This window comes from Ostrinia furnacalis, unplaced genomic scaffold (genome assembly GCF_004193835.3).
Source record: "Ostrinia furnacalis isolate ACB-3 unplaced genomic scaffold, ASM419383v2 OfSCF2303, whole genome shotgun sequence".
Taxonomy (NCBI): Eukaryota; Metazoa; Arthropoda; class Insecta; order Lepidoptera; family Crambidae; genus Ostrinia; species Ostrinia furnacalis.
The window spans coordinates 233,734-257,866 of NW_021132542.1; the positions used below are offsets into that span (position 1 = coordinate 233,734).

Consider the following 24,133-nt stretch of genomic DNA (forward strand, 5'->3'; position numbering starts at 1 on the left):
GTTCACAGAATACAGTCAACAGTATAGCTCTTATAGTTTCGGAAAAAAATGGCTGTGACATACGGACGGACAGACGGACAGACGAACTGACGGACAGACGAACAGACAGACATGACGAATCCATTTTTTGACATTTGACTACGGGACCCTAAAAATAGTCAATTTTGGCAGTATTATCAGTATTATGACTAGGATGCGTTCTCTTCAAGATAAAAGCGTCTGTCAACTGTATCAGGTATTAGTTACCTAGAGATTTTTTTTTTACAAAACATCACTTTATTATTATTTACTACACTATCATCAATGATTTAAGCTTTGATTATATTAATCAAAGCTTAAATCATTGATATATTGATATATTGAACGGCTGAACCATTTAAGAACCTAGTAAGGGACACTTTAACAGATTTTCGTTTTTTGTCATAAATCACCTTAGAATTAAGGTCTCCGCAGGATGTGAAGACAGAAATCGCTCTATTACACTTAAGTAACACCGGAAAAACACGTAGGTAAAAACCTAGTAGGTAAGTCCAATTCAAATCTGCAAAAACCAATATCAAAACCTAGCAAGTTACAATGACCACTTTAAAACCCTAGTAAGTGCATGGACTTACTAAGTTTCAAAATGGTCAATGTGACTTACTAGAGGTAAAATGCTACTGTAATTTAAATATTATTTCGAGTTCTGTTGGCTGACACTCGATAACCATATCAAAATCTGGGGACTAATGAGTACTGAATCATATTCGATAATCGATTTTGATTTAAATTAATTACGTGGCACTTATTATGTCAAAAAATAATTTTTAGTGAGTAATTTTTAGTAAAGTATACTTTAGTAACTAATCTTCAATATAAACATCGGAAGTTATCTTTGGATAACTTTAAAGATTTGTCTTTAAGCATCTTAGCAGAGCAAATGAAAATACGTTTTTTCGCTCTCCTGTAAAATTTGCTCCGCTGCACTTACTATGGTTCAGCCGTGAAGTCCCGCCATTTTTTTTTTAAACTTTGAAACTCATTAAAATATTACTGATATCAGCGCCATCTCTGTCTGATTTGCATAATGATGGTATTAGTAGATTTTTCTAATTTGTACTGGTCACATTTTATGCTCAAATCCCATTTTTCAAATCACAAATGAAAAATATGTCCAGTCATGTATTTTGTCTATGGTTTTGCAAACGTCACTAACGTCATTCGGCCTACCATAGAGAAAAGTAATACATAGGAAATAGAGAACCCTCTCTGTCAAATTTTTGAGCCTACTAATTGACAGCCTGGTGTTAAATTCGCTGTACTTAACCTACGTACGTAACGCTCACATACACACATAGTACACGCACACAAACATACATAAAGTCCACGCACACATACACACAGTTCACGCACACATAGGCCCTCATAACCTTCAAAGAATTATTGTTTTTTTGATGTACAATGTAGAATTTTTTCAAATCCATTATTTTGAAAGTATTTATCTTTATGGTGTACGTATTGTATTATTTTCAAAACAATGGATTTGGAAAAATTCTACATTGCACATGGAAATGCAAATAAACAAAAACTTTTCAATTTAATAATTTTACTTTATTTATGAACACACATAATATTATACACCAAAAGCGTCTTTTCGCAAAGTTTTCAACAACACTAAAAAAGCATTTGCACTTTGAGAAAACTCAGATCACTTGTTAACATAACAGAAAGTTTCTTCGCGATTCACGAAGGAACGAACAAAACTCCGATGAACCAGAACAGCAGCAGGTACGAAGGAATGAACTTGAATTTGACTCGACTCTTCAATACTTTAATAGGGCCACAGAACTCATAAACGATGGCTAAGAAAACAAGAATGCATTCAACCTAACAAAAACAACACCGGCCATTTTGGAGGAAAAACAAAGTTGCCATATGTTAAATAGTAATTTCTACTACTCTATTAAGTAAATTATAACAAAAAATGTCACCGTTCAGTTTTAAATTAAAACAAATTAATTTCATTTTAAAAAAAGTTTTCACATTGTAATTAACAATATTCTGAAATATATTTTAATTAAGAAAAAAATGAAAATATTTACTTTTTATTCAAAAAGGTTACTTTTTTATATTTCTATGGTAATTTCTGACTAGACCCGACTGGCAACACTGCTGGTTCTCGTTGTAGTTACGCGCGACTTCAATCTATTCTCTTTCTATGATCTGAGGAATTTATCGTCTGAAGTCGCTGTTTGGAAGCAAGTTTGATCGTAGTATGGAAGTTTCCGTACCCTGCGGCCTACTTTGACAATGACAAAGTTTGTCATTGTCAAAGTAGGCCGTTTGTCAGACAAACACTTATCCGCGACATTTGTGGTTTGCTTGTGCTTGTTGCTGAAGTTGAAAGCGATTAGGTACATGTAGTATTGATTTTTCAGTAGTGATTATACCATCCGTCAGTTTGGTATCATAATTTGTGAAAGGGTAATTATACATTGCAAATAATATACTTAATCACAATGGCTGATAAAATTCAACAAGCTGAAAATCATATCAAAAATGCTGAGAAGGCGTAAGTATTTTAATAGTATTACGTGGTATACTTCAGTAAATATTGGTTTTTGTCAACATATTGTTAGGGCTTAGCAAATGTATACATACAACAACACATAAGTTCAGTTTTGAAGTTAGTGTTTTTGTAGATGAATGTCCAAATTGTACCTACATTAAATTGCAGTCATTTGAAAGCAGATGATAATTTGAGCAATACCTAACACTATCCATCTACTACCTTGTTTTTCTTTGTTTATACCATTTTGAGGTCTAGTCAATCCATATAAAATATTGTAATGATTTAGTGTAGTATGAAATGCCTGTACAATAAACTCAGGGGACTAAAATCACAATTTTTTGGCTTGTTGACACATCTGAGTGTTAAGGTGCTCATTTTGTTTTAACGTTTTTACTTTTTTAGGAAGTTGAATTTAAAAAGCCATTTTTGTTGCTGCCTCATAATAAGAAATATTTTGTCATGTCCTATTCGCCCTCTAGCCATATGGCCATATGGTATAGGTACTTAGAATGATCAAACCAAAAATGAATTAAGTAAAGCAACAGCAGGAAGCCTTATGTAGGTTACAACAATGGCTATCTTAATCCAGGTGTTAAGACTAAATAAAGCACCATAAACAAGATTTACAATAAATGCTTCATACATAGTTCTCTGTCGAACTAACTAATCATGCCCTCAGATATAATAAAGAATTTTAAATTTTTTTTTTGGAAAATTATATTTATTCAAGTCTGAAATATTCCACTGTCCTAGCCCTGGACCACAGAAGCATACAATCAAGGCTGACTGATTTTGCTAGTTTTAGTCTTTTTTCTTTCTTCAAATCTTATATCAAACAAAATATATTGCAAATATAGCCAAAAAAGGTCAGGTTGGTCCAATGGATTTGTTGTTTTTTTTTTATCCACAGCGAGGAAGCTCTTGGCTTGTATCTCACCTGATGGTAAGTGACGATCAGGCCGATCAACTTTGATTTTACAGACAAATGATGCCAACTATTGATTTGCTTTGTTTTTCACTTTGATAGTTATTCTAACCATGGATGTTTTGTTACTATGCTACAAATCTGTTAAAAGTGCCTGAAGCAACATACCCGGATACAACTCCCACAAATGACACTATGAACACTATCAAATCAATAGAGTTTGTTGCAGTAGTCAATGATAGGCATGTTATTTGATATGATGATTTCAGACCTTAGCCTTTCATGCATGTGTATGTACATGCAGTCACTTCCTATGAGTTTTCGAATTCTTGTATTCAGTTACATGCTAACTTACAATCTTATGGATTAATAAAGGTATATTAGCTATATTTTAGAAAGAATGTGGTCTCTTTTTGCAAATTGGAAGATGGCAAATAGAAAAGCTGGTTTTAATATGGAAGACATACCCAACTCACACTTGACTGGTTTCAAAATCAGAGGAAAATTAATTAATACTGTTCTATTTTACAGATTGAAGTCGACTTTTTTTCGGTGGAAGCCTGACTATGACTCTGCCGCAGATGCGTTTACTCAAGCAGGTAAGTATTTATTTCTTCATAGTATGTTCGTTTTACCGATAAATCCCTTACGGTCAATATATTGGCACATAGGGAACCTAGCGTAAAGTACCTACTGTATGTCTTCAAACATACATCTTGCATCCTCCATACGGAGCATGGACAGTGGACCAAATGCCACGCGTGCGCTTCTGTACACGTAAGCCAGCTGGAACCCCCCTGTAAATTTCCATGCAAAAATATTGTTATCTCCTACAACACTTACCTTGTTTCGTTTTTAAAAGTGACTAAGATGTGATGAATTGTCCTTTATTGATTTCGACATTGCATTGTTGCAATATACTCCTGGAATAATAACAATACAAGTATCATATTTTCTTTGCAGCTCAGTGCTATAGAATTGTGCGTGACCAAAAAAAAGTGAAAGAATTTTACGCGAAGGCGGCGGAATGTCACATACGGAATAATGCGTTGTTCCATGCCGGCAAGTGCTTGGAGACGGCAATGATGGCTTGCAAAGAAACGTGTGCCGCCGATGAGGTATGTTCCTTTCAAAAGGCTACAACCCGGTCGAGTTAACTGCGCAACTGGCGGTCGTGACGTCACATCTACGTTCTAGAACGGATAGGGCGAACGCAGCGAGGTCAGCGGGTAAGTGGGAGGGAGAGTTGCAATCCAGCGAAGTACGCAGTTAACTCGATCGGGTTGTACTTGATCAGCACTCTACCAGTTTCTTCCATTAATCAAAATACAGTTTACTATTTATTTCTCAAAAGTACTTTCCTCGGCTTATTCCACTATTCATTTAGTGAACTTTTTGTTACAATGGGGAATAGTGGAATAAGCCCTTTCCTCAGCTCTAAAAGGTACATATGTTAGTCCTTTTCTACATATATCAGTTCTTTCTCGTGTTATGTTTTAATTTTGATTTTGTTCTAATAAATGTATACCTATTGGCGTAGATTTTTACAATGGCTTCGGATGCATCTACGTATTATCAACAATATGGGTCAGGAGACGCTGGTGCCGGCGTGCTTGAGAAGGCAGCCAAGATTCTGGAGGAGAATGATCCAGAGAAAGCTGTTAAATTATATCAGATGGCGGCAGATGTGTCGTCGGTAAGTATGTCATTATTAATTAAACCTTTTAGTGGACAGCTCTATAGGTACATTAATTTGTCGGCTAAACTTAGATTTATGAGAAGAAATTGTTTGACCTCTAGTTGTTTTTCAGACCGAGAGTAGTCAACATCAAGGTGCGGAATATATGCGCAAGTCTTCTCGGATACTTACCCGTCTTGAACTGTAAGTATGATCGATTCGATTATTGAACAATAAAATACGACCGAACTTAACAATCTACAGCAGCGGTTCCCAAACTTATTTAATCTACTGCCCACTTTGAGAATAAATTATTTTTTAGCGCCCCCCATTTTTGTAGTCGAGTCGAGCTCAGTTGGTGTCTAAGAGTCCTCCTAGTAGATGACGCCTCACAAGCCTCTACACAACGTCCCGATTATTTTTTTCTGGGTCTCTTACCGCCCCCCTTTAAGCCTGCAGCGCCCACAAGGGGGCGTTATCGCCCACTTTGGGAAAGACTGATTTACAGGATACTACTGTTTTATGTACAGTCACGGAATGAAAAGGTTCGTCAGTTTTCAAATTGATTCCTTCAACGAATCGCGAGCACATATTATTACCTTTTGAAACTATGTTACAGAATAATCTCGAGTTAGAGAAAATAATCTTTAACTGTTCGTCAGTAAAGTTCAAAATTATTCAGATCAAAGTTGTTTGACGAATTATCTTGTCAAGAAGATTATTATGATTGATAAACTAAAACCTTCTTGTTGGTTCAACCTGCCATTATTATTTCTTTTAAATAAAAAAAACTATTGTCAATTGGTCAATGTCATCATTGCATTGCACTGATGGGATAGAAAAATAAACAAGCAAAACCTTATTCGTTAGCAAACGTCATATTTATTTAAATGTTAGCGGCACTGTTTCTTGCACTGTTATGTTGGCAGGTTTGACTCTTACAGTACCTAGTGCAAGCGAAAACCGACACTAAGGTGACGAACCTTTTCATTCCGCGACTGTACATACATTTATATCTTTTGCAATTTTGCTTATAAAACAAAGCTCTGGAAGTGAGAAGTTTTCAAACTTTTTTTATAATGTGGTTTAAGTTTTACGCTTTGGCATAAGTATTAAAATACCCTTTTTGAAGGTTTGACCAAGCCGTGGACAGCTTGAGGCGTGAGATTGGGTACAACTTGGAGCACGGCAACTACGGTGCGGTCGGCCGTCTCGTGGTCGCCATTGTGATAGTCCAGCTCGCTAGGGGAGACCCGGTGGCTGCTGAGAAGGCTTACAAGGTTAGTCAATGAAACTACAAGGTTGGTTTTAGTTGATAGTGTGAAATTGCTTTAATCTTGATTGCAAATCAAAGTAAAGATAAATGACTTCGACAATAGGCATAATTGGTTGATTTTTCTTTCTTTTGTCTAGACATCTAACGGATTGTTAACAAACTGAATGCTCGCGCAATGTTTCCTACAAGAAACGTAATAGCAATGTTGACGCGCCGTGTGTATGCAGGAGTGGGGCAACAATTGCGAGGCGGCCGAGTCCACTACTCTGGAGCAGTTGCTCCAAGCTTACGACGAGGAGGACCGCGCGGGGGCCAGGGCCGCGCTTTCGTCGCCTTTCATTAGGAGCATGGATGTGGAATACTCCAGATTGGCCATGACGGTCCCGCTGCCCGAGGGCATTGAGCCGGCTCCGAGCGCCGGGGTCCGTGAGAACGCGGCGCCGTCTTACGTCAGCGCCAACGTAGCGGCTTCGGCCGGCCCGGCGCCGTCTTGCAGCGGCGCTGCGGTAAGTTTCTTATTCATTGCTGGTTTCAGAATTTCATGTTTTTACTTAGAACATTCTCACGCGTAGGTAAAATACACTCGCGAGCAAAAATATGGAAACACCCTATTTGTTCCGAGCGATCATAAGAACTAAATGACTCATAGAAAGCTGGTACCATTAAGAATGATACCATTTAAGAGGTGATATTATAAACTTAAAATTGACACCATAGATACATACAATACATGGTCATTCAGTTCTTAAGATCGCTCGGAACATAAAGATGTGATTCCATACTTTTGCTCGTAAGCATAGAATACTACGCATCTATTTCGTGGATTTTCTGCATTTTTTTATCCACATCGAGGAAGCTCTTTAGAATAAGTCGATTCTCCTTGTCCCAATGGTTGACTGCAAAATATTGCCTTATTAACCCATTTAGACTGATAATTATTTTTGTAAATAAAATTTGATTTTTCAGCAAAAACTAACAAAGGGAAGCATAAAAAGTATGAAAAAAATATTTAAAAAAATAATCCATAAATAGGGGGCCGTGGGGAGCCCGTACCATATAGGGTACAGTAGGTCTATAAGCATGCAAAACATACTCATTGTTTAAAGAAGGCTTTTATTTATTTTTGTATGAAATAAAATAAAAATAAAATCACAAAATCACCAGTATCATACCTGGCACATCTTGTAAGACGTTTTGTGTGATACTAACCACGTTTGGTTCTTTTTTCTACCTTTTCCGAAGTAAGTGAGGATAGCTGAAGAAGACCTAGCTTCTTCTGACTTGTTACGTTTAGTGCTATTCATAATCGCATTTAGCAACACGACGATGGAAACTCAGCAAATCCATCGAAGAAAACTCTGTGGGTAATTATTTACATTGACACTATCTTTATCGCCTGAATTTTCATCAGTCTGATCATCATTAGCGGTCATCTGACAAGACAGCAGTAGAAAAATACCAATATTGCTTTATGTTTGCTGAAATTATCAAATTTTTTATGAGTTGTGGCAATATAGTGAAGCATCAATAGCTTAAAACTAATAAAAATAATAAAAAATAAACTATATTTTCTCACATGATTTGCTCATGCATAGACCTGCTGTACCTTATACGGTACACCTATTTTAGACTGTAATAAACCGTATAAAAATAATCTCAATAATATATTTTTTTGTAGTCATGATATCTATTGTACTCTATTTTTTAAATGAAATTGATAAATAACATAATTTACCATAAATAATAAGAAATATACCTTCTTGAATACATTGCAATTTTTTTTTTTGTTTTCTGTCGAGGAATTTCATAAAATATTTCCGAAATTACTCGTTAAAACATATTTTTAAATATGTTTATGTAAAATAATAACTTTAAGGTTACTGTCACAATCATTTTTAAAAATTAACGACAGTTTGGTACATCAAAATATTTTCAAAAAGATACCGTACCACATAGGGTACGGTAGGTCTAAATGGGTTAAGTACGCTTTTTGTACTTTGATATTTTGTGCAATAAAAAAAACTCATAAAACTCATTTATTTTTGCAAATAGGCTTTTAAAAAGCACTTTTACACGTCCCAGTTTAAAAGTGCAAGTTAAAAAAATAAAGTTTAAAATAAATAAATCATACTGAACGCTAATTGTTATTTCTACTAGAAATACTCGGAGGATGGAGAAGAAGAGTCTCCGTACGAGGCAGTTACGTATGACAACAAGAAGGCCGACGACGAAGACGGATTATGTTAAGATGTAAGATTGTAAAAGTCTATATTGGATTCTGTATGTTGCTATATGCACAATATGTATAAACGAGATGAGTGGCCATTATTATGGGGCGTAGTGTTGTTGTTATAAGTAGCCATTATTATGATCAAAATGGTTTTTAGTCAGCCTAATGTTAATTAATTGTAGTACTTGGACTTCTTTGTTAGTCATTTTGAACTTTATCTCTTAACAACTAAGCTAGTTATCGCTCCCAGATTGCTGCAGAGAACCAAAATGTCGTCTGCTTCAAACTCAAGCTTTCTGCATTTAGATTAAGGTATTGTATTCATTACTTTTAAGAAAGCTATACTAGACATCGATTTTAGTAAATAAAGGAATCTACTTATTTTCGCATTTTTCATGTGTCATTCATAAATCGTTCTTTGTGTTTACTATTAAATAAGGTATATATTTTTTACGTAAGCGGCACAGTTTCGCTACGTTTGTATTCCAAGAGCAATAATGAAAAATGTGAATGAAGACCCTGTTTAGTAGGGCATAAGCGACGTAGCTTAATGTTGGATTGGTGATGTGGCAATGCCAGCCTTATGAGTAAATTAGAAAGCAAAATGAATACCATTTTGTTCTATTGATTAAGTACTATTGGCAAAGAAGTAAAAACTATTGATCATTTTTTTCAACATTGGCATCTTCGCTAAGGATTGATGGAATATATGCGTAAATTATTTATTGCCATTGCTATAAGTTTAATTATAGAAGGCTTGTTGACGTATAAGGTTATGGTGGTTAGGTCTACCAGAATCTCATGGCAAATGGGGAAAAGAAATTTTGTTGTTTTACGATCTTGATACCGTTTAGTTTTTATTTATGATTTTAATATTAATTAACTGGAAGTACGAATATACATTTTAGGTCTGTGCATGAAGAATGTAGCAACAACATAGGGAAATATTTCTTGAAAAATAAGTACAGTAGAATCTCGATTTTCCGAGCTTCGATTATCCGGATATCCGATTATCCAGACTCATTCTTCGGTTTAAAGAATTTAATCATAAGGACAGGTAGTTCACTTACAAGAGATCTCGTTTTTGATCTACATAAACGTGTTAACCACTAAAAAAAAAATACAAACGAAAGTGGAATTTTTAGCGAATATTTTCCGTGCGACATCAACTGTACTGTGGCTCGCAATACTGCAATAGTTTATACTGCGGCACCATCGAGCTACGCGGATCGCAATAATTGAAAACAATATTACCTATTAACTCGTTTGAGATGTAGTTAGGTGGCTTTTTCGACATTTTCACAAAAATAACAAATGGTTATGAAGATATCATGCCATATTCTGGTAGACCTATTACTATTATTTTCCGAATAGTCCGGCAAATGCTACAGTTTGCTGGTTATTTTGCTTACGTAGTTTAGGAGTTGCCTACCTATTTGTATTTAAGAATAATTATATAAACGTTATGTATAATATCAAATATAAATATTATGGTTGCTTAGTATAAAGTTTATAAATTATATATATACACACTATATCGTGCGAGATTGTTACATTTAACTTGAAAGGTTTTATTTTATTGTTTGATAAATATATTTTTATTGTATCAACCTACTCGTACCTAACCTACTTCACTTTTGCATTGTAGATGCCGTCCATTTTATTTCCTATTTGTATTCAGGAATCCTGTAGTAAAAAATTGATAATGATTCCTTTAACAGTATATTGTTATGTTGCTCAAAAATACTTCACATAAAGTAACATACTTTTTTAAACTTCATATTTTTTAGACTAAATGCGTAGCTATGCTATAATAATTATTGCTACCGCGTCACTTCTTTAGTAAAATTATTGTAGTTATCATTCAATTTGTCTTTAAATTAAATTTCTATTAAGTGAAGTTGTATGTTGGCTTGTAAATATAGGGGGGTATGGAACTAATGATACAATTTTAAAAACTATTACATTGAGTATAGTATAATTTTGAAGTAACTATGAAGTTAGTGAGATATCTTTAGCAAATTGTAATGCGCTAGACTACTTTTGAGCACTTTGGCTCAATATATATTATATTTGGAGTAGGTAGAGTAAATAATCTAGGGTCATCATTTAGTCACATTCACATGTTTAAAAGTGTAATTGGCTACATGACTTGATTATAAAAGTTTTGTCATTTATGCGAAAAGTAGGAAGATGACCCTTTTTATGCAAAAAAATAGCATTTCATAATAAATAAAATATACTTACGTGCCCATATCAACTAAGTGTATTCCGCTAAGTAACTTGATGTATGAACAACATACAAAATCATTAAAAATCCCTGTACCTACTTCACAGCATTGTGTGATTCATGTTATTAAAATTATATTCTATGTAAGCAGCAGAATAAATGAAATAAATGTGAATCCAATAAAACGAATTTTTATTTATATCATATTTTACACATACATTCTATTTTTATATCTATTTCTACACTATTACAAACTAAAACATGTAGGATACATTTATTTTCGTCACTAAAAGGTCACAATTAAAAACAATCCACTTTGTGGAGACTGCAGCAAGTAAAATTACTTACACAGCACACAAATACACTTATGTACTTCAAACCACCACACGCTTGTCATTAGTAAGATGCTTATCTATGGAATTAAGAGATTCACGATTTTTTCACGATATTTCCATGAAAATAATGGCTTTTCATCGGCGCGCCGATGAAGTCATGAAGAAGTAAATTTTTTAACCAACTTGCAATTTCATTCTTAAATTCCGAGTTAGTAAAAGGGTGTGGTAATTTTTCTGTTAGGACAACAAAGATATTAATTATAATGAATAAATAATTGGTGTGATGATACAGATTAGATCAGTATTAAATAATTTCACTTAATATAAAATTAATAATAATACACTGTTCAAAACATGTGAAGTGAAGAAGAATAGGAAATCATTTGAGGGTAGGCCATTCAGAACCGAAGAACAGAAGAAAATGAAAACAGAACAGACGAACAACAGAAACAGAAGAACAGAGGGTACCTCATTGGAGACTATTACGTCATGGTAACAGTGAGTCGTACAAAAGTTTTGAATCTGCTGGGCAGCGGTCCCCGCTGAGTAAGAATAGATGTTATAACTACTAATTAAAAAAATCGCTCCCTTATTAGTTTGACCGCTAAAGAGCTAAGAGACGACATTGAAATGGCTGTACCGATTTTGATGAAACATGTCTAAGAACCACCGCCACTAGAAAACCTGCTTTCAAACACAAGACTACATCCAAATCGGTTCACCCGTTTAAGAGCAACGGTGCCAACAAACAGACACACTGCGGTCAAACTTATAACAGCCCTTTTTGCACCAGGGGTTAAAAACTTAAAATGTGACCAGTGAGAATGAGATAGTTACATTATGGACAGTAATAGGACATGGACACTTTGATGTATTGTTGTTTTTAGTATTGTCACTTAATCCCTTGTTAAAAATGACTAAATAACGGTTGTGTATCTCAAACGCTGACCAATACAGAGTCTGGCCATGTCACATTGGAGGCAGCCATTGTGTAGACGTATCTTATTATATTTAAACTTTATGAATAAGGTACATATTGTGATGTTTTACTTTATTGTCACATTACTATGATAAAATGAAGTTTTTATATTAAAACTTTAGTAAACAGCATGTGATAGTAAAAAGCAGTCAATGTGATTGTAAAAAGAGGTTACGTCGAAACCAATGTATTATGGATCGACTTTCCTAGGACGAGATCTCTCTTGTTGTAATAAGAATGTTGATTTTATCAATCATATTTAAAAGTTTTTTAAATCAATCCAGGCTGACACACAAGTAAATTAAGGCTAGCAAAGCATACAATAGTAACTATTAAACACAAACTTAAGTGTAACATTCGCATTGCAGCCAAAAGTGAATTGTCATTATACCTATCATACATTTTAAATTCTGTCCGTTTTCACTGGAGAGAGAAAGAGCGAAATTATTAATCTTTCAATGAATAAATTCAAATTATTAAAACATTAATTGAGGCAGTCAGCGCAAAAGTGGCCTAAGCTTAACATATTAGTATGGAGCCTAAACTTGGTTAGGCCACTTTTATATTGCTTCGTAGGCAAAAATAATGCGCGCAAAAAGAATGTTTACAACGCCCCATCTCTTAACTAAGGGTGAAACTTGGGATAGGCCGCTTTAGCAACAAAATTTATTAGGTTTTGAATAAATTGCAATAGATCAGTACGAATATGAAAAATGTGGGTTAGGCCACTTTTGCGCTGACGGCCTCAATTCACTGGTAATAAAAAAAAGATATGCTGCACATAATAATATCTTTTTTTCATAATAAACAAAGAAAGTAAATATAATTATAAGATTTTAATCAGCATTGCATATTATTACTTATTATTATGTCTAGTTATATGATATCAATTTGTCAGTCTATAGCCACTCAAAATATTGGATTGTATGTGCTCATTGTATATTCTACCATAAATATATTTATTGTTTTACGTTACATAAGTTACAATCACAACAACTGAAAGCAGAAAAAAATAATTTATTGGGATGACTAGCATGCCGCATGTACTGTAATCTACCTTATTGAATGTTAAAATTAGTTGTGGTTGGTAAATTGTCACTACACCTTACACTTTTGATTTTCAAATACGACACTACAGGCACAGAACTTATTAGTCTGTACTACAAACTTTAAGATGTAATTTATAATAGGCATCAATCAAAGGCTTGTGACTGAGCATATACATTTAAAAATTAATAAAATTATATTCTTTGTATAATAAAGATTGTCAAACTTATGTTCTAGTTTTTAAAAAGGTGGTTATCACCAATTAGCAGAAAATTTCAATTTGTAAACATTATGTCAGTAGATTAAAATAGTTTATTCTAAAATGAATTTAAATTTATAGATAAGAACAACAGCTCTATGACCATTGTAAATTAGACGCTGATCAATTGTTATGTTACTGTATAATTAAAGTAATCAGCATACAATTAGAATAACAAAAACTTGCAGACTATCAGCTTCTGAAGATTTATCACAAACCTTTACTTGATAAAATATTTTCTGTATAGCAAAAATATTTTGTCAGATGTGAGAATCATTTTAAATCTTTTATGTCATTAACTTATTCTAACATGTTTTCAGATATTTTGAGTACTAAACTAAGACTGAATATTTTTATGACTGAACATGGAGTGTATGTATGGAGGTACCATAGGTGGAACTGTTGATGTCGAATCAGGTACAGGTTCTTTTTCTTTGTTATTTTTTGTTTTTCTAAATTGAAAACCATTTTTACGGAGTATTTTACGCAATGTTTCTCGTGAACCTTTGAAGTTTATTTCATCTTTTAAGATCTGCAACAGCTTATTAATGGTAGGCACCTCTTTCTTGAATGCATAGAATTCATGTATTTTCCGTCTAATTACTTGTAAATCATATTCATCAACTTCAATTTTTCCTTTTGTGCGTACTCTCTTCTTTGGGGACTTCTTTAATGTCTCTGGATCAAGTAGACCTTGCTCAACCAGTCTTGCTTCTTTTACAATGTTCAATACTGTACGTTCTGATACACCTGCAATCAAAAAATATGCCATGATGTTGTGCATTATACTTAGGCATGTCATTTATTATGAGTCATTTGTTATGCCATACAACAATATTTTGTGGATATTTATGTTTAGGATTTGTACCTATGATGGCCACTGACTGAACTATAGTTCATGTAAAGCAAAAGTGATTTTAAACTTAGTTGTTAACACGTAAAAATATAGCTTGGTGAGTAGATACAACAAGACAAATAGTCAGAAAGTAAGTCAATAAATGTGCCCGGGACTATCAGCTTTTTACTCGCAGGATATTTATCATTAATTTAATAGGTAAATGTTAATTTTTAGTGCTACATTTCGTAAAATTATCAAGAAATTACTGCTGCAATGCTCACCAGTGGCCGCAGAAACTCTTACGTACACTTTACTGAGAGGAATTATAGGCACTTGCATTCGCTTTTCCTCGTCCATAAACTCTTTCACCTTTAAAATTATCTCACGCACTTCACTGGTAATATTTTTAGGCATTTTGTATTAATACAAAAGTGTTAAATACAAACAAAAACACTCATCAATGGCAATGCAATGGCCGATTTTTGTTGTCACAGAAAGTGTCATTTTCGTTTGGTTTGGCGTTTGGCAAATTTTTTTTTGGTTCGATTCTTCTTGGCAAGGGCATCATACTATACAGCCTAGGCCCCGATTGCGCTAAATATTTTCTACACCGCGACTATACAGTGTGAGTCACGTTAAAGTGTACATATGAAAATAGATGAAACTAGACCTATTTTTATCGACAAAAAAGGGGTCAAAAAATTTTTGAGATTTTTTTTTAATTTTTTATAGAATTTTTTTTCTTCCAATTACTTATTGTAAAGAAAACGTAATAACTTTTAAACTAAGCGGTAGATCCTGATAAAATAAAAAAAGCAATAATGCTAAATAACAGGCAATACTAAAAAAATACATAAAATACACAAAAAAGGCCAAAAAATAATAAAAAATGATACTTTTTGACAAAAATCTGCTTAAAAATTCGTGTTTTTTTGGTTATTTGATAAATTTCTCCAAAAAATGCCCCTATAACCGGTGGTTTTTATTACTTTGTATTATTCTCTATCGTATTACCTTCGTAAAACCAAAAATTGCATGTCTCTATCCCTATCACAACGTTTGCAATGAGTATAGATGACCCACGCTGAACTGTCCCACCAAACTCAATGACAGGGGGGCGCTACCATCGTTCAACTATATGATTTCCAACATGGCAAAAATCGGAACCAGCGATCCGGTATTGACGGTGGCGCCCCACTGTCAATGTCATGCATAGGACAGTTCAGTATTTTGGAACTTCATCAATAATGATGACCCACGCTGAAGTGTCCCACCAAACTCAATGACAGGGGGGCGCTACCATCATTCAACTAAGGGTTCCAACATGGCAAAAATCGGAACTAGCGATCCGGTATTGACGGTGGCGCCCCACTGTCAATGTCATGCATAGGACAGTGGGTGTAGAACTCTAGACAAAGTGCAAATTATAATCGCAAACCAGTCGAAAAGTGGTCGAAAAGCCCCTTTTTTTGTATGGAGTTTTGACGGATTCGATTTTCGATTCGATCAAAAAGTGCGTTTTGTCTAGGGGGGCAGTTGTATTTTGGAACTATATTGACTATATCGCGGTGTCGCTTTGACAGCTAATTCAAACGAAAACAAAACGCAACTGCCCCCCTAGACAAAACGCACTTTTTGATCGAATCGAAAATCGAATCCGTCAAAACTCCATACAAAAAAGGGGCTTTTCGACCACTTTTCGACTGGTTTCTTTTCCCCTTACTAATAAAACTTACACGCTCGTTGATCAATGTTTTAAAGTGACGTTTAGTATGGAAATGTCATTTTAAAACAGTGATCAACAACTGTGTACCTATAGATGACCCACGCTGAACTGTCCCACCAATCTCCGATTTTTGCCATGTTGGAAATCATTATAGTTGAACGATGGTAGCGCCCCCCTGTCATTGAGTTTGGTGGGACAGTTCAGCGTGGGTCATCTATTAGTAAGGGGGTTTGTGTAAAAGCTGAAAGAAAGCTACCACAGATAAGCTATTTTTTCTCAAACATAAGTCAAACGCCTTCACGAACATTTAATTTTCTTGTTTTTAACTTTTTAGGGTTCCGTAGCCAAATGGCAAAAAACGGAACCCTTATAGATTCGTCATGTCTGTCTGTCTGTCCGTCCGTCCGTCTGTCCGTCCGTATGTCACAGCCATTTTTTTCCGAAACTAAGAGCTATACTGTTGAAACTTGGTATATAAGTAGAGTATTCAAAAATAAAAAAATAATAATAAATATTGGGGGCTCCCCATACTTAGAACTGAATCTCAAAATTTTTTTTTCATCAAACACATTGGATAGGTCATGGGAATTGGGATAGGTCTTCAAAAATGTCGAGGTTTCTAAAATACTTTTTTTCTAAACCGAATAGTTTGCGTGACAGACGCTTCCAAAGTGGAAAAAATTTGGTCCTCTAACTTCTAAAATAAGAAAATGAAAAATCTAAAAAAAACAAATTATGATTATACATTACTATAAAAATTACCAACGAAAATTGTTTTGAACGAGATCTAGTTAGTAGTTTTTTTTAATACCTCGTAAATCGTAAACAAATAACTTAAATTAAAAAAAAAAAAATAATTTCATAAATCAATGGTACGGAACCCTTTGTGCGTGAGTCCGACACGCATTTGGCCGGTTTTTTAGTGAAAAAAACAAGGTGTTCGGACTTTTATTGCAAAGTGATTAAATCCATTGTTTCGTCTTTGTTTGCACTTGGTTTGCACATGAACTTTGATTTGCACCTCAGCTAGAATGAAAAACGGAGTGCAACTGGTGAAGAAGCGCCAATGTATTGGAGACGTTAAAAATTAGCGCAATCGGGGCACTAACTAGGCATTAGTATTAATGATCCAGATGACCCTAAAATAAACTAAAATATTAATGACGATAGATGACGGAAATAGGGGGATCTTTTCCAGATATTATTATGTTCCACATTATAAATTGCTTTAAAAAACCAAACAGCTTAAGGCGGCAATCGAACCCATGACTTTTTGCTTGCCGGGTTAGTTGCCGAGCGACTGCTCTACCTCCTGGATTGTGACATGATCGTGAGTTCGATTCCCGCCTTTAGGCAGTTCGATTTTTTCAAGTTACTTATTTATAATAAACTAGCTTTCCGCCCGCGGCTTCGCCCGCGTGGAATTTTGTCTGTCACAGAAAAACTTTATCGCGCGCGTCCCTGTTTCAAAAACCGGGATAAAAACTATCCTATGTTCTTTCCCGGGACTCAAACTATCTCTATGCCAAATTTCATCAAAATCGGTTGCGAGGTTTAAGCGGGAAAGCGTAACAGACAGACAGACAGACAGACAGACAGAGTTACTTTCGCATTTATAATATTAGTTGGGATTCGGTAATTCGGGTCGGACTGGCCGACTCGTGATCCGGGGAACGCGGGTTCGGTCCCCGCCGCCGCTCGTCTATTGTGGTGTGCTCACTCGCGACACAAGCATATTTAGCTTAGTACGAGGGGCTAACGGGAGTATTAGTAATTTGTGTAATAACAAATTACTAATAATCTTTAAAAAAAATTTTTTTTTGTTAGTGAAGCGACTACAGTTCGGATGTGGCGACTATAGTTCCAAAATACTGTGGGTCTACACAAAGTGCAAATTTTAATCGCAAACCAGTCGAAAAGTGGTCGAAAAGCCCCTTTTTTGTATGGAGTTTTGACGGATTCGATTTTCGATTCGATCAAAAAATGCGTTTTGTCTAGGGGGGCTGGACTGTCCTGTCTATGACATTGACAGTGGGGCGCCACCGTCAATACCGGCCCCTCTAGACAAAACGCACTTTTTGAACGAATCGAAAATCGAATCCGTCAAAACTCCATACAAAAAAGGGGTTTTTCGACCACTTATCGACTGGTTTGCGATTATAATTTGCACTTTGTCTAGACCCACGGATCGCTGGTTCAGATTTTTGCCATATTGGAAACCATATATAGTTGAACGATGGTAGCGCCCCCCTGTCATTGAGTTTGGTGGGACAGTTCAGCGTGGGTCATCTATAGTAACTGTAGGTATAGCCTGACCAGGAACATAAAAACCCTCGCCATGTTGAGGAAAACTAATGGTACTAATTTCTTTTAATGGCAACAGTTACTGAAAACTTCATTAACATGTCACCTTGCATGTCAGTCTATTGCTGTCAAAGTGTAAACAAACTTTATTTTAAAAGTGTGCAATTGATTTTGTGAAATTAAATTGCTAAAATATTTTTATAGTCGTGAAAGAAAAGTGGTTCACAATGTGTTAATGTATTTGTCGAAGAGAAATACCAAGGGTTCGAACAATATTTTCATTGAATAATGTTTCCGACAAAGGTTGTCAAATTGACTGACATGTTTATCGTATAGTACAGTCTACTATGAAAATTAGCTGTAGTTTGTTTCAACTACCTATTTTAAAGTTTTTTGTCACTTTCTCAGTTTTGAATTTTATGGAATTGGGAAAGAAGTACCGAGTTTGAAGCGTTCATGAGCAGACATTGCAGTTGAATATTCAAGTTCTGAATTTGATTATTGATGAATAATAAAATAAATCCTACTAGCTCGATTGATGGTTTCATTTAATTTATTTAAACCAGGTTACCTTTATTAATATTTTTTCGTTAATTTATGAAAATATCAAATTAGCCCGTAATCCTGAATCCTGATACATAAATTTAGCCTATTAATTTAACACAGGTACGACTGTACTCAGTGTTGCACTATCAAATGCAATTGAAGCGCCTCTATGCCAGGGTTTTTATGTTCCTGGTCAGGCTATAGGTACTTATTATTATTATGTGGTTATACACAAAACTGCTGAACGTTATTTATCAACACATTTTGCGATTCATTTTCTAAACAATGAATGACTCATGTTTTCTTGGACCTTGGAACTTAAAGCCATTATTTCATTTATTATAAAATTAATGGTCTACACTTGGCTAGAAAACCCATTAGATAAAACCTGAAAACGCTCTCACCGTGAAAACAATTTCGAAAATAAATTGTATAGTTCCAAAATACTGGACTGTCCTGTCGATGACATTGACAGTGGGGCGCCACCGTCAATACCGGATCGCTGGTTCAGATTTTTGCCATGTTGGAAACCATATAGTTGAACGATGGTAGCGCCCCCCTGTCATTGAGTTTGGTGGGACAGTTCAGCGTGGGTCATCTATAGGTTCACAATTTTAACACTCACAGTCACACTGATCGATCATCTAAATAATTTATTGCAGTGGTTTTCAATACTGTATACATGGACCTATAAAAAAAGGCGGACGGAACTCGCGCTACAACAAAACTGTGACGCAAAATTTTGGCGTTTGTCTATTGTGTGAGTGAATTTAGGGATGCCATGTTAGCCAAAACATTTTACCCATTTATTTTAAGAAAAACATAGATCGGCAGTTGTTACTTGGAAATGTAGACAGAATTATTCCGTGCCATTTTAAAAGGATGAAAGGTGTATGCGTTGAGGTAGGCGCGAAATTTTCAATGTTCAAATTTTCTTACATTGTTTGCAAGTCAGTGTGTCAGGGTATGTACATAATGTTGATCAAAAATGATTCACGCAGTTACAAATTACGAATCTTGTGTACATTATAATCATAATCTTATGCATCATCAATATATTATTATTATCTCTGATAGATTTTTTTTAACATACAACCTGACACTGACTTGCAATCAATGTAAGAAAATTTGAATTTCGCAGTTCCACATTTTTGGGAAGGATCAAATTTGCCTATGAAAATATATCCCATTAAAACACAATTATTATGATAAATTATTTTATTTCCATAGTATGCGTAATACATAACTAAAAAGTCCTAAAATCATTATTAATTTCCCATATTTCGGGTAATTTTCCCACGTAAATAACTGAGAACACTGGTCTTTGACGTATTATTTTTTCGAGTGAATGACGTTTGATTTCAATTAATTTCAATATTTTAATGTCGGGAAATAAGTGATTGGATTATTATTTTGCCTGTGAAATGTGATTCCTTAATTTTTGTTTGTTCGAACAGAACGGTTTTTACACAATTTCATCACACAAGACATGTCGTATTCGTGTTGTTTTTTCGCTGCATAAATGTGTCAACTGTGTGAAGTTTGCACTCGAAGTGGTGTAACAGGGTGTGAATGTGTGCGTGCCGGCCTGTACGTACAGGCAAGCTGGTGTATCCTAATGTCACAGTATTTTGTTGATGAGAATCCATCCGACTTTTTTTATAGGTCCATGACTGTATAACTATTTTTCGTTTGACTCTGATTGGATTGGAAGGTCTCCACAAAAGGTTTTGACGATGTACAGTCATGGTGATTTCCACGAGTCGTATTACGAACATGGATGTTCTATAATACATGAGAAAGATGTCCTCGAGACCGACATAAAAGGAACTACATGGCTTGTAAATTTCAAAAGACGGTGGTACAATTTATTTTTACTCAGCAGCAGCGATAAGCGCGCTCGAATTTATTATAATAGTTCACATGCCATGAAAGTTGAAAGGGCGAGGCATTTTCGTAGACACAGAAACTGTATTCATCCTCTGAGTAAATTTAGGTAAGTAAGTATTATCCTACGTTAAACAACGTTTCGTTCGTTGTTTCGTTTCCGCTAAAAGACGCCCACAGCTGGATATGTTCAGGGCTCTGTTTACTAGAATAACTAAATTGTATACTAGAATAATAAAATTTAATTTAACATACTTCTATCTTGTTTCAGGATTTTCTGGGATCTTTTCATATTAATAGTTATGCTCTTGTACAAAATAATATTTCACCATAATTCTTCCTTAGTGGCTGGTGATTTGCCTTTAGCGGCCTATTTCTTAGGTGTTTTTATTGAGTGCATATTATTTTTTGATGTTTATATTAACACTAAATGCGGTTATATTGACGAAAGTACTAGGAAAATCGTTTTGGATTCACAGAAAGCGTTTCAGCACTATTGTTCCACAAAGTTATTTCTGCACGTAGCTTCAGCGATTCCCCTGCATTCCATAATGTTTTTGAGATACGGGATGAATATGCAATGTGCGAAGTGTAAATCTAATAGGTTCCATTGCACTGTAACCCTTATAAGTGTATTCAGTCTACTAAGGGTTTATGAAGTGACTTCTTACTGGACTAAAGAGAGAGATTCGTTTAAAGCAACATGCTTTTTCCGGTTTCTACGTATCGGTGTTCTTGGCATGATAACGATGCTGGAGTTTATTACTCTTTCTGACACCATAACCTTGTTAGCTTTCATAAATACAGGCAAGCTTGAACCGCAGTCGTATTACTGCTTAGTGTTATATTTAAAATTGAATGGTAAAATGTCATCAAACTTATCCCTATTCACTTATGACTTTTCTAGAATTTTTAAGTCACTCCTGCTGTTCAATTTTGGCTTCGTCTTCAAAATATATTACCTGAATATGTTGTCATCTCTGCTCGCATATGCAATTGCTAACATATTTTACATGTGGGGAGTTATTGAAGTGTTTTCTTGTGTGAGTCGAGGGAAGTTCCCACAAGATCAAATGATATATAATAGATCTGCCACGATCAGACTGGCAAGATGCCGTCAACTTCCTGATAAAATCTGTTTAAAGTTGCAACATTATTATGATTTTAATATGATGTCGACAAAAATTTTGGAAGGCCAGAATGGCTTGTACAAGTCGCTACCAGCTATATTGAAGAAAGAAATAATACTACACTGTTACAGTAGGATGGTAATGAGAATCCCCTATTTTTCGGAGTGGCCGATGAAGATAATTGAGGGTCTTGTTTTTATACTGAAAGAGGAAACTTTTCTGAAACATGATATTGTGGCTGATGTAAGTACGACAAGTTTGTCCCAATTACTTACATAGTTACCTATAATATTTATTTAGAAAATATCTTCCCTATTTTGGTTTATTGGATATTGCTAGTTAATATTATGTTAGGACAATGTCGCCCGACATTGAAAACATCGAAAACAATGTGTTGCAGTCAGGAGTCCGAGGGGACGGTCTTCTTATAGTGGACGTGGGGGTGATGGCCGTGTATTCTTCGGACCACCGCGAGATGGGCCACCTCATCGACGGAGACTACTTCGGGGAGCTCTCGCTGGTGACAGACAAGGAAATCCGCACGTCATATGTAGTTGCTGTCACCAGTTGCAAAGTGAGAAAATCCATTACAAGCCTCAAGCTTAATTAGGCTTGTCTGCGGGTCAAATCTTACATGTTGAATTTGACAACTAAAATAATGGGAGAGGCCTACTATGTTCAGCAGTGGACGTCCTGTCGCAGAGATGATGATGTGTATTCGTTTGGCTTTACCGATCTGTTCTTGATGACTCCTTCAAATAATTGTTCTGGATCCTGATTCTGGATTACCTAATGTGTTTAGGACCAAAGTGACGTACCTACTGATTTTTAATAAAAGTTTACCAGCATTTGCCATGCGATTCTTAAGTAAAAGATGAAAACGTAATAACTGTGGTCGTGGTTACATTTCTCTACTGTTTCATTGCTACGAGTATCCGCTTATTTACCTGATGAATACCACATGTTTATTTAAAACATTTTCTTTTAGGTTCTGATTCTAGAGAAGGGAGTGTTCAGGAAGTTCATGAGAGATCATCCCGAGCTGTTCTTCAAGATGAAGCAGCGGCTCCGAAGCAAGTACAGCCTTGCTGGAGCACCGTCGAATGAAAGTGAAGATTAAGATTATTATTTATTTAGTATTTGGCAGAAGCCAGTATGCACATAATACCTACCTACTTAGGATGTATTAGTACTCAAGAGTAGGTATATTTTGGTACAGGCAGCTTCAAATAGTTCGTGACACCCAAAGTGTCTAAAAAGTTGATAACAAAACCTTATTTTCAAGACGTTTTGCGGCTACTTTGGGTGTCACGAAATATTTAACGCTGACTGACCCTTTTCTTGAAGGACCCTACTAGACTTTTCCAGTTATGAGATATGTTTCTGAAACTTTTCCAACTTAAGTGTTTAATATTATAATTAGATTTGAGTTAATATCTTTAAGGATCCTATAAGTTCCTTCTAGAACATTGTTTCGTAAGCAAATTGGCTAATAAACTGTCTTCATTGCACAACATCTATTTTTATCTCCGTAAACCGGTACACAAATACTTTGGCAACTATTATACAGGTTGATTATGAAATGAAAGGATGTTTATGAACAAGAAAGTAGGTAAGTATGTGAAATAGTCTATTTTAAATGAGATAATAGTTTTCTGATAAGATTATAGTTAATATGCTATACAGGGTGTTTCTTGTAAGGTGTCAAGCCGAAGGCAGGTGATAGGTGAGGACTAGACCTATCGATTTCACCCCCATGTATGTTTTACGATTTTTCGTAGTTTAGAAGTTATCGTTAATTTTGTGATTTTTTCAAATTTCATGACCTAGTGGCTTAATTTTTTTTTAATCTTTTTTTTGGGTTGACTTTTCTAAGATTTCTTTTTTTTTACAGATTCCCTATTAGTTGCAGATATTTGAAAAAAATAATCACCTTCCTATCTTTGATGCAAGATACAAAATTTTTGCTAGAAACATAAAAAATATGCTTTTAGCAGAACATTCTAAAATATACATTTCAATTGAAAATTTTAGAATGTTCTGCTAAAAGCATATTTTTTATGTTTCTAGCAAAAATTTTGTATCTTGCATCAAAGATAGGAAGGTGATTATTTTTTTCAAATATCTGCAACTAATAGGGAATCTGTCAAAAAAAAGAAATCTGAGAAAAGTCAACCCAAAAAAAAGATAAA

At 34.9% G+C, this 24,133-nt stretch overlaps 3 protein-coding genes across 5 annotated transcripts; 2 read left to right on the top strand and 1 right to left on the bottom strand.

Moving 5' to 3' along the window:
• Positions 1–2,342: 2,342 nt before the first annotated feature.
• On the top strand, positions 2,343–11,054 carry LOC114354971 (gamma Soluble NSF attachment protein 1). The gene is made up of 8 exons (XM_028307593.1): positions 2,343–2,551; positions 4,008–4,075; positions 4,440–4,594; positions 5,017–5,172; positions 5,288–5,358; positions 6,287–6,434; positions 6,658–6,936; positions 8,588–11,054. The coding sequence occupies exons 1-8, from the start codon at positions 2,499–2,501 to the stop codon at positions 8,675–8,677; spliced, it is 1,020 nt and encodes a 339-aa protein (XP_028163394.1). The 5' UTR covers positions 2,343–2,498; the 3' UTR covers positions 8,678–11,054.
• Positions 11,055–11,126: 72 nt separating this feature from the next.
• Positions 11,127–14,856, bottom strand: LOC114354972 (uncharacterized). Its single transcript, XM_028307594.1, has 2 exons — positions 14,630–14,856; positions 11,127–14,260 (listed from the first exon to the last, which is right to left on the bottom strand). Exons 1-2 carry the CDS (start codon positions 14,760–14,762, stop codon positions 13,848–13,850), a joined length of 546 nt encoding a protein of 181 aa, XP_028163395.1. The 5' UTR covers positions 14,763–14,856; the 3' UTR covers positions 11,127–13,847.
• A 4,651-nt stretch (positions 14,857–19,507) lies between these two features.
• LOC114354983 (potassium/sodium hyperpolarization-activated cyclic nucleotide-gated channel 1-like) lies at positions 19,508–23,452 on the top strand. 3 transcript variants are annotated; one of them, XM_028307611.1, is made up of 5 exons: positions 19,508–19,606; positions 20,599–20,920; positions 21,083–22,184; positions 22,342–22,515; positions 22,930–23,452. In XM_028307611.1, exons 2-5 carry the CDS (start codon positions 20,661–20,663, stop codon positions 23,059–23,061), a joined length of 1,668 nt encoding a protein of 555 aa, XP_028163412.1. In that variant the 5' UTR covers positions 19,508–19,606; positions 20,599–20,660; the 3' UTR covers positions 23,062–23,452. The 3 variants fall into 3 exon arrangements, with proteins under 3 accessions (XP_028163412.1, XP_028163414.1, XP_028163413.1); XM_028307613.1 differs by lacking the exon at positions 22,342–22,515; XM_028307612.1 differs by lacking the exon at positions 19,508–19,606 and having other exon boundaries at positions 20,592–20,920.
• Positions 23,453–24,133: the final 681 nt, after the last annotated feature.